This window comes from Coregonus clupeaformis, chromosome 36 (assembly GCF_020615455.1).
Source record: "Coregonus clupeaformis isolate EN_2021a chromosome 36, ASM2061545v1, whole genome shotgun sequence".
Classification (NCBI taxonomy): Eukaryota; Metazoa; Chordata; class Actinopteri; order Salmoniformes; family Salmonidae; genus Coregonus; species Coregonus clupeaformis.
This window is the reverse complement of record NC_059227.1, coordinates 2,757,255-2,770,250: the sequence shown is the minus strand read 5'-3', so window position 1 is coordinate 2,770,250 and position 12,996 is coordinate 2,757,255. Positions and strand designations below refer to the sequence as shown.

The 12,996-nt window shown below is 43.3% G+C and overlaps 1 protein-coding gene and 1 long non-coding RNA gene across 5 annotated transcripts in view; one reads left to right on the top strand and one right to left on the bottom strand.

Moving 5' to 3' along the window:
- Window positions 1-8,823, bottom strand: part of LOC121552280 (SAM and SH3 domain-containing protein 1-like) — a 323,777-nt gene extending 314,954 nt beyond the window's left edge. For all 4 annotated transcript variants that reach the window (XM_045211224.1, XM_045211225.1, XM_045211230.1 and 1 more), the window contains exon 1: window positions 7,379-8,823. In XM_045211224.1, the coding sequence (XP_045067159.1) occupies window positions 7,379-7,885 (507 nt within the window). In that variant the 5' untranslated portion in view covers window positions 7,886-8,823. The remainder of the gene's footprint in view (window positions 1-7,378) is intronic.
- Window positions 8,824-10,429: 1,606 nt separating this feature from the next.
- LOC121552965 lies at window positions 10,430-12,721 on the top strand. The gene is made up of 3 exons (XR_005997343.2): window positions 10,430-10,822; window positions 12,342-12,458; window positions 12,632-12,721. It is a non-coding gene; the product is annotated as an uncharacterized LOC121552965 (long non-coding RNA).
- Window positions 12,722-12,996: the final 275 nt, after the last annotated feature.

Here is a 12,996-nt window from a genome sequence, read left to right as displayed (position 1 = left end):
TGTGATGGACCTATATCTTGCCAGTATAGAATTAGACAGCAGAGTCTATACTGTGGCTTCAACTTCACAGCAAATATGCCATGATATACTGTAACTGTAAATGTCTAAGTCAATTATTAAATAGAGCATTTGAGGCATTTACACTGTGTTTCTGTCTATGTACACCCACAGCTTCACATAACCAAGAATTCAAGTATGACTAAAGCTGCTTAAAAGCCACTCGATCATGTGAGAAAGAAAGAGCACAGGGGGAGAACATCCCAGTGAAATGAGAAGGCCAGCTGCATACAGTGTTACACTGCTTTTCCCACATTTTCACTTGTTCCCTGGAGAAGGGGGGTCATCTCTGTCTGTCTGTGGGCCGCTTGGACAGAAAGCCAGCCATTAAAATGTCCTGTGGTGCTCTGATAAAACAATCACACACACCATTCTCAATGGAGAAAATACGTAGCAGGCTACTCCTTCACTTTCCAGAAAACGTCAATGAATTCACAAGACTGAGGGTGCATGCATATCTGATTTTGGGAGTATTTCTCCAGTTCCTTCACATTCTGTACAGCACTGAGCTCACAGTCCGGAGGCCACATTACCCAAAATGATAATGTTACATTCTGATAGTGTACAGGAGCTATAACCATTGAGACTCAGAGGGGCTGTAGTACTGTATGGTCTGTTTCCTCTTGTCAACTCTGATCAGGATCACCCAGCTCAGCTAGTGTTTGACAAGCAGGTCAAACCCACTAGTGGTCAAAGATCAGGGAGCTAGCTAGCGACCTAGCCACAACACACCCAGATGTTATTCAGGTACTCAAGTGCTGGTGTTTATTACACATGGTACCAAGCCTGGTACCAAGTCTGTTTGTGCTGTATCGCAAACTCCTATAGTCGATGAAATTACAATGACCATAGGAGTTGTCAAGATAGCACTAACGCTCTGGATAAGAGCGTCTGCTAAATGACGTAAATGTACATGTAACAGATCTGGGACCAGGCTATATTAAGCAGCCTTTAAGTGGTAGTTTAAAGGAGACTGGGAGTAAAGCAATTTGAGTGTGTTTTGTCTGAAAGGAATGAGTATGGTCCATCCCTCTATGACCTTACATCCTCTCCTTCCCCCTCCTCTATCCTTTACATAAACAATGACTGCACTTCACCTCACTAATTTACTTTCTCTCCCTGACTCAAGACCATAAGGGCCGTCCTTGACATTTTATGACTTCCTTTTTACGAGCCAGTTGTTGATTACACCTTTAAAGGGTAAAGCAGAAACCATGGCAAACACCAGAGCCGTTTTTGTTCTGATGGGCCTCCTCTTCCCATCTCGTGGAGGCAAGTCAGCCCATACAGTGCAGTGCAACATGGAGAACACAAAATGCTGGCAGAAATATAGGCTAAATGAACTTCTTTAACCAAATTACTCTGCTGCCTGCAGTATCAATAATGAAAAAGCTCTTTATTATGTAAAAACTGAGCGTAACGTCTCGTCTTTGTGCGAAAGCAGAGAGATGGTTAGGAGGTGTTGTTTACCTGGGGCTATATTCAGTGGGGAACAATGTTATGGATGATGCATGCTATAAAATTGTAATATAGAAATTTATATTATTTTAGCTAGTACTATACTATAACACATGAGTATTACATTGTTATGACCACCATACTAATATCTGAAACATTCTGGAAGTTAAGCCCCTATAAACAAGCCCGCCTTTTCACACTAAGGCTTGGCAGTACTCCAGTCTAGCCGAAGGAGTTTCTATAGCCACAATCCAGGGGTACTGAGGTGGACCGTTGTCATGTTCTCATTAGGCCAACTAGAGGCCATTTCTAACAGAAAGCTAATTTCCTGAAAGGCAAGGAAGCTGGGATATTCATTATAGTTAGAGAACTAAGAAAGGAAGCGAGGTGAGAGTGAAGTATGTAAGGTGACGATCTCAGATTGGCAAGGAGCATTTCAGCCACAAGCCTCACATGAACTCCCTCCATACTGAATCAACTGCTCTCAGGTTTGAACAAATTATGTAAAGTTGCCCCTGATCTAAGAACAGCTTACCCTTCCTAAATTTTAATTAAACCATTAAACTGACCTAAGATCAGTTCAGCAGCCCAATCCTTTTTCCACTCACTGATTCCAGCCCTGTTCCTGTTTGAGCAGCAAAAACAATGTGCTATCTATTTACAATCCTCCTCTCTGCATGACACCCAATGGTTTTATCACCATCCCACCAGGACAATGCTGGACACTTGCCTTCCAGTGGTATTCAGTGGGCGGAAATTGGAAATCCAAAACACAGCACTAGCCTGCAGCCAAACAATGGGGGCATCTCCCTGTGTTCTGCTTCCACTTCCTAACCACACAGACACAGAGCTTATAGAGGAGAGAGACTGTATTCTGGTGGAAGATAGGACTGGGGCTGCTATATCTAATGCCCTACAACACGGACATTCATGGACGGTCAAATTGTGGACGTTATTGTAACTGAAAGTGGATGATTTGACCACAAAATGATTTGACCACAAATCTCTTTGCGTTTTAGGGGCAGAGTTACGCTGGGTATGTCGTTCAATATGGTTAGATATAGCATCTTGTAGATAGCATAGACTGGATACAGAGAGCATACTACCCTCCCTCCTTCTGTCTCCTCAGCCTCCATGCTCTGGAATGGCAACAGTGTCACCACAACACAGCGAGGGGACGAGCCATGGCGCTCCAAATCTCTGATTACTGCTGCAGCTCTCCCCAAAAAAAGCAACACAAATCTAATTGTAGGCCTCCCTAACCTCAGGCACCGATAGAAAGAAAATATCATTTCAGTTTATTGGTTTTCCTGTTTTCAAAAATATTTTTTCGTTCATGGTGTCAAAGTCTCTTCTCAGTTAGGAAAATTCAAAGAAGAATTTGAAAGGACTAGTATAAGTGTATTATCTAAGTAGCTATTAGCAAGCCATATGGCTGTACTGCACACATCAATTACATGCCAAACACCATCTTTACTGCTGGTATTGTTCCCCAATGAGAGATCTAGAACAGTGCAATCATAGGAGATGTGTTTACATCCAGGAGCAATGATAACCCGTTTCTCTCTCCTAGACAAGGGCTCCCTGTGGTCTAGATAAGGATCATGGGTATTTATGTCTCCCAGTAGAGTACTTGTAGTGAAGCATCGGCTTTTGGTCCTATAGCCTCACAAGGACGTGGCAGTCAACAACACTTCAGAGGATCATCACTGAGTTATGCCGGCGGAAGTACTGTGTCTATACATTAGCACACAAACAAACTGAGAAACAGTGCAAACAGCTGAACAGACACTGCCCCTTCTACACAACCCATATTGGCTTATCTATGCTGATGTACTGTGTAAGCCTTGTTGAGACAGACATCTTGTCAACTGTCAGTAGCTCTGGTGTATTTCCCCCACTACCATCTCCGTCTCCAGTGGAGTAGACGTCTCGTCTCGTCTCAAGGGCAGAGAAAGGAGAACACTTCATTGACCAATCAGAGGCCAGCTGGTCACAGTTCCATCACTGAGAGCTCCTCACAATTAACTCGCTTCTGAGGAGAAAAGCACTGGTCTGGGTCACATTCTACTGCAGGGTTTCACACACAAATCCTGTGTACACACACACACACACACACACACACACAAAGACCTTGAACCTTTCATTCTACTCCAAAGCTTAAATGTTGAAGGTTTAGCTCTAAATAAATACAACCTTTAAAGGGAGGGATAGTTTAACCCTCTGGAGCCAACACTTTGTTTCAGCACGATGTTAGCCCATAATCCCAGAAAAATCCCAAATCTCTGTGGGATTCCCATTTATGAGAACATGATAATGGTACAACGAGGCGGAAGAAGTGCTGACAAAACACCTAAATTAACAGTCTCTAGACTTATTGAAATTTGATCCCAGATAAATCCCAAATAAAGTCTGCATGTTCACTGTAAAATATCAAGGTTCAATAATACATTCAAATGGAAAGCCTCCAAATAACATGTGCATAGGATAATCCTCTGAAATGCTCTGTAGAATAAAACACTGATCTCTTCAGGAATGGTTGACATTTGTCATCTAATTAAAAAAATGAAATGTACATTGCACGACATTGCACGCTATGTTAACAAAAGCTGTGTGTGTGTGTGTGTCTCTCTCTCTCTCTACTAACAAAGTGGTCATTGAGTAAGCCCTCAGCAGGCTGAGCATCTGATGTAGAGCCAGTGATCTGATATAAAGATGCTCTCAATCTGCCTCCACACATGAGCTCCAGCAGAAAACCAGCAGCTGGACACCCTCCATTTAAACTGCTGCTAATCATTGACGACACACATTAATCAACTCAAATGGCCTGGGCCAATATGGGCATGTCGCAGGTTAATCCACCAATTCCTCAAAGAGGTCTGGGGTCTGAGGGCTGGACAGTGTACACTAGACGGGTGAGTGTGAATCAATCAACCGAGTACAAGTCTGTCCCTCTCTCTCTCTATACAGGAAATCAGAGAGTGAATGAAGGCTCCTCCTCTTCCTGGTCATTGATCCACAGCAGCCAGCCATTACCAAAGCAGCCTTCACTAACTCACACAACTCCAGGGGAAAATAGGGCCAGACAGGTCTCTCCTGAGTCATGACATACAGTAATGGCTCAGCCTCTGATCAATAACCACTTAATCTGAGATGCATATGGGCATGTCCATGTACAGTGAGGGAAAAAAGTAGTTGATCCCCTGCTGATTTTGTACGTTTGCCCACTGACAAAGACATGATCAGTCTATAATTTTAATGGTAGGTTTATTTGAACAGTGAGAGACAGAATAACAACAAAAAAATCCAGAAAAACGCATGTCAAAAATGTTATAAATTGATTTGCATTTTAATGAGGGAAATAAGTATTTGACCCCCTCTCAATCAGAAAGATTTCTGGCTCCCAGGTGTCTTTTATACAGGTAACGAGCTGAGATTAGGAGCACACTCTTAAAGGGAGTGCTCCTAATCTCAGTTTGTTACCTGTATAAAAGACACCTGTCCACAGAAGCAATCAATCAATCAGATTCCAAACTCTCCACCATGGCCAAGACCAAAGAGCTCTCCAAGGATGTCAGGGACAAGATTGTAGACCTACACAAGGCTGGAATGGGCTACAAGACCATTGCCAAGCAGCTTGGTGAAAAGGTGACAACAGTTGGTGCGATTATTCGCAAATGGAAGAAACACAAAAGACCTGTCAATCTCCCTCGGCCTGGGGCTCCATGCAAGATCTCAACTCGTGGAGTTGCAATGATCATGAGAACGGTGAGGAATCAGCCCAGAACTACACGGGAGGATCTTGTCAATGATCTCAAGGCAGCTTGGACCATAGTCACCAAGAAAACAATTGGTAACACACTACGCCGTGAAGGACTGAAATCCTGCAGCACCCGCAAGGTCCCCCTGCTCAAGAAAGCACATATACAGGCCCGTCTGAAGTTTGCCAATTAACATCTGAATGATTCAGAGGAGAACTGAGTGAAAGTGTTGAGGTCAGATGAGACCAAAGTCGAGCTCTTTGGCATCAACTCAACTCGCCGTGTTTGGAGGAGGAGGAATGCTGCCTATGACCCCAAGAACACCATCCCCACCGTCAAACATGGAGGTGGAAACATTATGCTTTGGGGGTGTTATTTCTGCTAAGGGGACAGGACAACTTCACCGCATCAAAGGGACGATGGACGGGGCCATGTACCGTCAAATCTTGGGTGAGTACCTCCTTCCCTCAGCCAGGGCATTGAAAATGGGTCGTGGATGGGTATTCCAGCATGACAATGACCCAAAACACACGGCCAAGGCAACAAAGGAGTGGCTCAAGAAGAAGCACATGAAGGTCCTGGAGTGGCCTAGCCAGTCTCCAGACCTTAATCCCATAGAAAATCTGTGGAGGGAGCTGAAGGTTCGAGTTGCCAAACGTCAGCCTCGAAACCTTAATGACTTGGAGAAGATCTGCAAAGAGGAGTGGGACAAAATCCCTCCTGAGATGTGTGCAAACCTGGTGGCCAACTACAAGAAACGTCTGACCTCTGTGATTGCCAACAAGGGTTTTGCCACCAAGTACTAAGTCATGTTTTGCAGAGGGGTCAAATACTTATTTCCCTCATTAAAATGCAAATCAATTTATAACATTTTTGACATTCGTTTTTCTGGATTTTTGTTGTTGTTATTCTGTCTCTCACTGTTCAAATAAACCTACCATTAAAATTATAGACTGATAATGTCTTTGTCAGTGGGCAAACGTACAAAATCAGCAGGCGATCAAATACCTTTTTCCCTCACTGTACAGATCATTTGTAGTCAGCAATAGGGGAGTGATTGCTTCCTACAAGAGCACAAAACATGTACATTTCTAGACATCTTTGAAAAGCAAGTCAGGTAAAGAGCTTTTTTTGGTCTTAAATGGGCAGTGTTGTATTTTGAGACAGGCTTGAATAAGCAAAGTAGCCAATAGGCATAGGGTAGCATAATTTGTCTGATTCTCTGTAATAATGGTATGGGAATAATAATGTATTTTATTTGGTAAAGTGGTATCTTGCATCAAACAACACAACAACATTTTCAGTCACCTCCTTGTCTGAAGGACAAGTGGATAAACAGGTTTATGTTAAGCCCTGCATGTGTTTTCTTTTTCTCAAGGAATGTAGGCCTACATTGAACACCACACATTGGCTGCTACTGTAGGCTGAATAATATAACAGCTATTTCTTTGTTAAAATGTTATGTGATACATTTTCTCCATTGGTTTTGATGGTAGGACACTCTGGTAGGCCTACATTATGATGAAATAGCCACAGTAGCCTACATGGCCACTGTTAAAACTGTAAATTAAAGCGGGTACAGCCTCAGTGTTCACAGTAAACTCGATGGAAGTTGCACAGAATTTTCACAACATTCAAGTTTGCTCTCAGCAGACTTGAAATTTGCTCAGTGACGAAAATTAGATGGAACATTGGTCATTGCTGACACCCCATTCTTTCTGCAGACATATTTTAATCTTAATTCGAGTGGTCACATAAAAAACCGAGGGAGAGTTCTTCCAGTGTTTTTGTCAAATGTTCAGTGTAAATTGTTAAAAGTAGTCTATGTGCATAGAGTTGTATGGGTTTGTTAAACTTTGAAATCAATGGTTTTTGTTTGGCATACTGGTACAAAATCTGAGTCTCAGGGCAATTATGTTACCATGGAATTGCCCATATCTATGATATCCAACCCGACATGTATTTCATGAGTAGCATCTTGCTCTGATTCAAAATGCTTTGGTTGATTGATGATCCTTTACATGGCATGAGATTGGGTATAAGGTTGTTATGCATTGGCTATAAAGCTTTCCAGTAAGAGGTAGCCTTGATAGTGATCTTACCTTGTTTGAGTACGGCGGCCTGGCGAGGTTGACTCCATCTTTGATTAGTTTATCTCTAATCATGATCTTCAGCTTCAGTTTGGGGTAAATCACCAACTCCCTCCGCTTGCCAAGCGTCAGGTTCCTCTGTGCGCCCAGATACGCGCCCCCATTTCTCCCCACCCGGTCACTGTTCGGTTCGGTCCAAGACTTGGAAGACCGCAGTTTGGACTCGTACTGGTCCACCAGATGGCTGGCATACATTTCGGACGCGGGGGGCATCGGCTCAAGCGTAAAATACAGCCCCGCCGCCGTTTCCTTATCCTCGTCTTTCAGCCTTTGCACCGCGTCGTGGATCCGTTGCCGGTGGTGCGGTATGTAGACACCGATAGCATCCAGGTCGGGGTCCCCAATTTGTTTGCAAACTTCCAGATCATCGTAGCCGTTATCCACGAAGGACTCCACATACTGAGAGAGCTGGAGGGTCTTCAGCCACTCAAACACGATAACAGGTCCGGTGCTTGTCATGTTTGGGTGTTGTAAGTAATGTAGAGAATGCAGAACAGAAGACTTAACCAAAAATTACTTCCCCAAACGGATTTTAAATCTCATTGTTAAATGCAAATTAAAATCGCCAAATCTGTTCGCAAATAATGCGGTCTAAGCTTCCGGAACACACGAAGAAAGGACAATGCAAGTGTTGTAATCCATGACTCAATCCCAATAAACTGTATGCAGTTCAAAATCCTATTATTTATTTTAGGGAATATGGAAGATCCCTGTGCTATATCCAATGAACCCGTCTGTTGAAAAGGGTCAGTGAAAAGAAGTAGGCTGATATCCACCTGCCAAAATTTGCAGGATATGATTTCAGTGGCTACGGTGACAGCTGTTAAATCCTCGATGTCATTTCGCCATCGATGTTACTCGCCCATATTGACATGCCTGGCTCACAAGTGGTCACCATAAACAATAGCTTTAGGCACAGAGAAAATGATTAGTTAAAACAAAGAATTGTTCCAGGCAGTCGGATTAGAAAGTGTTGCCGTAGGCTTTTCCACTGAGGGAAATTGACAGAAAATATAATTTGAAATCAAAGTAATCCCGTACCAATGAGCGCGACCGCACGGACCGTGTTGTGTCCAAATGTTTTGGGTATACTCGGGCACTGCAAGCAGGTAGAGCGGTAAAACAATCCACATAGCCTAAATCACTTTCAATGTGGTGTTCCACGAGCCAAATGGTCTGTGCTCGAGCCCTCCACACCCCCAGATCCGCGTGTGACTTTAAAAATAGTGATGGAATTCCTTCTTTACAACCTGTCACGGTCAACGAGTCCCCACACAGAGTCCAAAGTTTACCACGAGAGGCAGAGAAAGACGCTCCCGAGAGCGCATTCCATCTGCCTTTCATACAGTTTAAATGAGCAGTCTCGTTGCTAGTTTGATTCACGTCTCTCTCTTACTCAGTCTAATTTTTCTATCATCTCTCTCTCTCTCTCTCTCTCTCTCTCTCTCTCTCTCTCTCTCTCTCTCTCTCTCTCACACTCTCTCACACTCTCTCATTCAGTATTTCCCTGGTCTCGTTTCTCACCAAGCACTAGCACTCCCTGTCTAACAGTTGAGGTACTGAAATACTGGTCGTAGGCCCACGGTAGGCTACATTATTACATGATACTGGTATTACATTGAAAATGACGATTACATTATTATTACTGCTCTTTGTTTTAATGTTGCTGTTGCTTTTTTAGACAGACAGAGAGAGAGAGAGAGAGAGAGAGAGAGAGAGAGAGAGAGAGAAAGAGAGAGAGAGAGAGAGAGAGTGAGCAGGTTGCTGCCTCACAAAAGGCTTTCAGATTATGACCACTACATTGCCTCCCTCTCACCATACCAAATGAGGGAATTAAACACTTTAGGGCCATATTGACTGTTTGCTCCCATTTGACTTGCCTTTTTGTTGACCCTGGCCCATAGGATCAGTCCACTACCCCTGCAGACAGACAGGGGAGGACACACACTAGGCCCTTTCCATACATGGACAGCTGCCAGTATGACACTATTGACTGTGTTTCTCTCATTTCCCCCCTCTCTCCATGACTCCCTATCTCCAATCCAATGTGCAGTGCTCTTCCCTCCCTATCTATCTGCATGCCTATGCTGCATCACAGGACCTGTGTCTCAGGTTGATGCTGGAAGGAAAAACTGCTCAAACCAAACGTGGAGGGATAGGAAGCATAGAGAGAGAGAGAGAGAGAGAGAGAGAGAGAGAGAGAGAGAGAGAGAGAGAGAGAGAGAGAGAGAGAGGAAACGGCTGGTTGACAAGTCATGAATGAGACCTGTCTGTCCATGTGGATGCCAGCCCAGCCCATCAGCAGTGATGCATGCTTTATCAAACCAGAGCTGACAGCTTGTTAGAGTTTAGTTTGATACAATCACCACAACAATGCTGCTGCCTGGGAGTGATTTAAGCTGCGTTTCCCTTTATGACATGCAGCTTGCGTAGTACAAACACAAGACACAAGTCAGGGGAGAAGAGATGCATTTCAAATAACCCCATCTTGGAGCGGAATGTCAGAAACATGCCAAACATGCATGGGACAGTGGAGGCTCCTTAGAGGAGGAAGGGGAGGACCATCCTCCTCAGTGAAATTTCATAAAAATAAAAATTGTGAAACATGAAAAAAGTTATCCTTTTTAGATAAAACGATACTAAATATATTAATATGTCACCAAATAATTGATTAAAATACACTGTTTTGCAATTAAGGTCTACAGTAAGTTCAACAGCACTGTCTGGGGTAGCGCCATTGTGTAGCCATGAGAATGTTTTTGATATTATTCCATTCAAATTCGTTTTTTTCTAATTACAGGAGACGGGGATGTATATTATAAATTGTTTTCTTGGTTTTATAACTTTATTTTTGTGTCCAGTTAGTACAATTTATTTAAATGTGCCTTGCTAACTTCAGTAGCCAGCTAGCTACCAGCTCGAGTGTGCAGTTTTAAAAGCGAGGGTCGACCTCTGCCTGAGATCAGCTTCACTAAGAAGGATGAAAAGGTGAGGGCGTTCAATACCAACTGGCATCAAAAGCATAGCTGGTTAACAGGGAGCCTTTCATCAAGCCGCCTGTATTGCTGGCCTTGCCTGCTTTTTGGAAAGTCTGAGCCTTGGTCGAAAGGTGGGTACGGTGACCTGAAGAACATATATCCTTCTGCTAAACGGCAAGACAAAAGCAGGGAGCATATAAATGCCCACATCAGATTCAAGCTTCTGGGAAAAAGCTGCATCGATTATGACGAATGTCTGCGTATTCAAACTGCGCAACACAACGAGAAAGTAAGAAGAAACAGGGATGTTCTCAAGCGGTTTATCAACACAACTGCGTTCTTGGGCATGCACGGATTTGCTTTTAGAGGACGAGAGGGAAGTTCCGCCAACAAGGGCAACTACAAGGAGCTTTCAGAGGTAATTGCATGTTACGATGCTTCACTTGCTGAACATATCGAACTTTCGACTGTCTTTTATGGGATGTCGAAAACAATTCTGAACGATGTGATAGCTTCCATCGCATCATCCATTAAAAGTTACATTAAAGAGACGCAGCACATTTTTGCGCGTGCGCTCAAGTAGGCTTTCCACTTTCCTCGGGTATTTATTTAGCAAAGACGATAACACATAATCACTCCGGATAGACACAAGCAAAAACTCACCTAAACATTAGAAATCAGTCTTTCTGTATGGGATGAAAAAGAGACTATTTTTCAGTTTGATCAACTGTAGGCTACGAATAATAGCAGCTGCATACAGCCTATGTGCCCTGTCCATCTGGTCAGGGTAAACTAATTGGTAACGTTATGTATTTACAGTCCATTTGTTTGTCAGGAGAAAATGTGAATGTGATCAAATGTAGTTTATATTCAAAATTGGGCTGGCTAGGCTGCCTATACGTTTTTAATCAAAAATTATTAACTGGAATTAATCAATCAACATAAAAGTGATGACAGGTGTGAGTACATTTTTTATAAGGCCTACAGTTGCTTAGGCCTGCATGATGCAAACATGCATAAAGCAAACTCAGCCCTGTGAGTTCTATTGTCTATCAGTTGTTGTCTATGTGTCTGGGTAGAGGAAATCCCCCTCCTAATCTAGTCTAAATATAATTTATATTAACAAATATATGGTAGATGCAGTTTGACAGGGTTTTCACCAGGAGTTTTTTTTTGTTGAGTTTTTAAAAACCATGTGACCTGATTAGGAAAAACAGGTCGCATCATAGCCCATATAAAACCTTTTTACAGCTGATTAATGACTCCCGAGTGGCGCAGTGGTCTAAGGCACTGCATTGCAGTGCTAGCTGTGCCACTAGAGATCCTGGTACGAGTCCAGGCTCTGTCGCAGCCGGCCGCGACCGGGAGACCCATGGGCGGGCCACAATTGGTCCAGCGTCGTCCAAGGTAGGGGAGGGTTTGGCCGGCAGGAATGTGGGTTTGTTTCCCACGGGGGGCCAGTATAAAAAGAAAAGACAAAAAAATAAAATACATGTATGCATCCACTAACTGTAAATTGCTCTGGATAAGAGCGTCTGCCAAATGACTAAAATGTAAATGTAAAAATGAATCACTGTCATACCTTATAGGGTCCAGAGTTTTCCTAGTTAGTTTAACATATAAGGAAAAACTCCAGGCCCCAGGGGGTAAAAATTGGCCCACCGCTCTGGGACCTATGGTGCCACCAGTCTGCTTGCAGTTGTCAGTTATCGTCTGGTATGTGGATGATCAGGACTTTATTCAGGAACGTTTCTTGGGCTACATTGATGTGTCAAGTGGGCGAGATGCACAGTCTGTGTTTGACTTCTATGAATTTTGAGATGTCTGAGTTTAACTTCATAGAGAAACTCGTTGTCCAAACCTACGATGGCGCAGCTGTAATGGAAAGTATCTGCTATTTGCATTTACAGCTAAGTCCCCTCCTGTTCCTTGATTAGGAGGTGATGACTATATCACCCCACTACCATTGTCAACTTTCTCCTGACATGAACTGAAGCCACGTCTCATGTGCCCGCTCATCCACTGGCACATTGAATGTTTCCCCTCCAAGCACTGTGAGTATACCTATCAATTTTCTCTCATTACTGTATGTAGAGTCAATCACATACACAAACACAATCACATTATTACACATCAATGATTTTACTCCTTGCTTGGACTAACTCCTTCTTAGTTCTTTTGTCTAACTGTGTAGTGTGTTGTGTTATTGTTTTTTTTATCTTCCCAGCCAAATCCTGTCCTGCACTGGTCAAGCCTCTGAACACCTCAACTCATACCTCATACCCTCATTCAATCACTGCTGTGATCCCTTTCCAACACTGTAAGTAGCCCTCTCATTCCCATTCCCCATAATATTGTACTATAAATATCTTTATTAAATGCTTTAGGTTAAAATAACTTGTCTTTGACGATTTTTTAAACACACTTTGTCGTCTCCGTGCGTTCCGCGCCTATACCGTGGGTCTCCCATCCCCCTCAATTTTTCAAGTCACCAGCCTCCACTGGCATGAGAGGAGATTAGGGAGAGCCGAATTGGAAGCAGGATTTTCAGGAGACAGAACACAGAACATGGCCAAGAACTGGTGCAGAGAT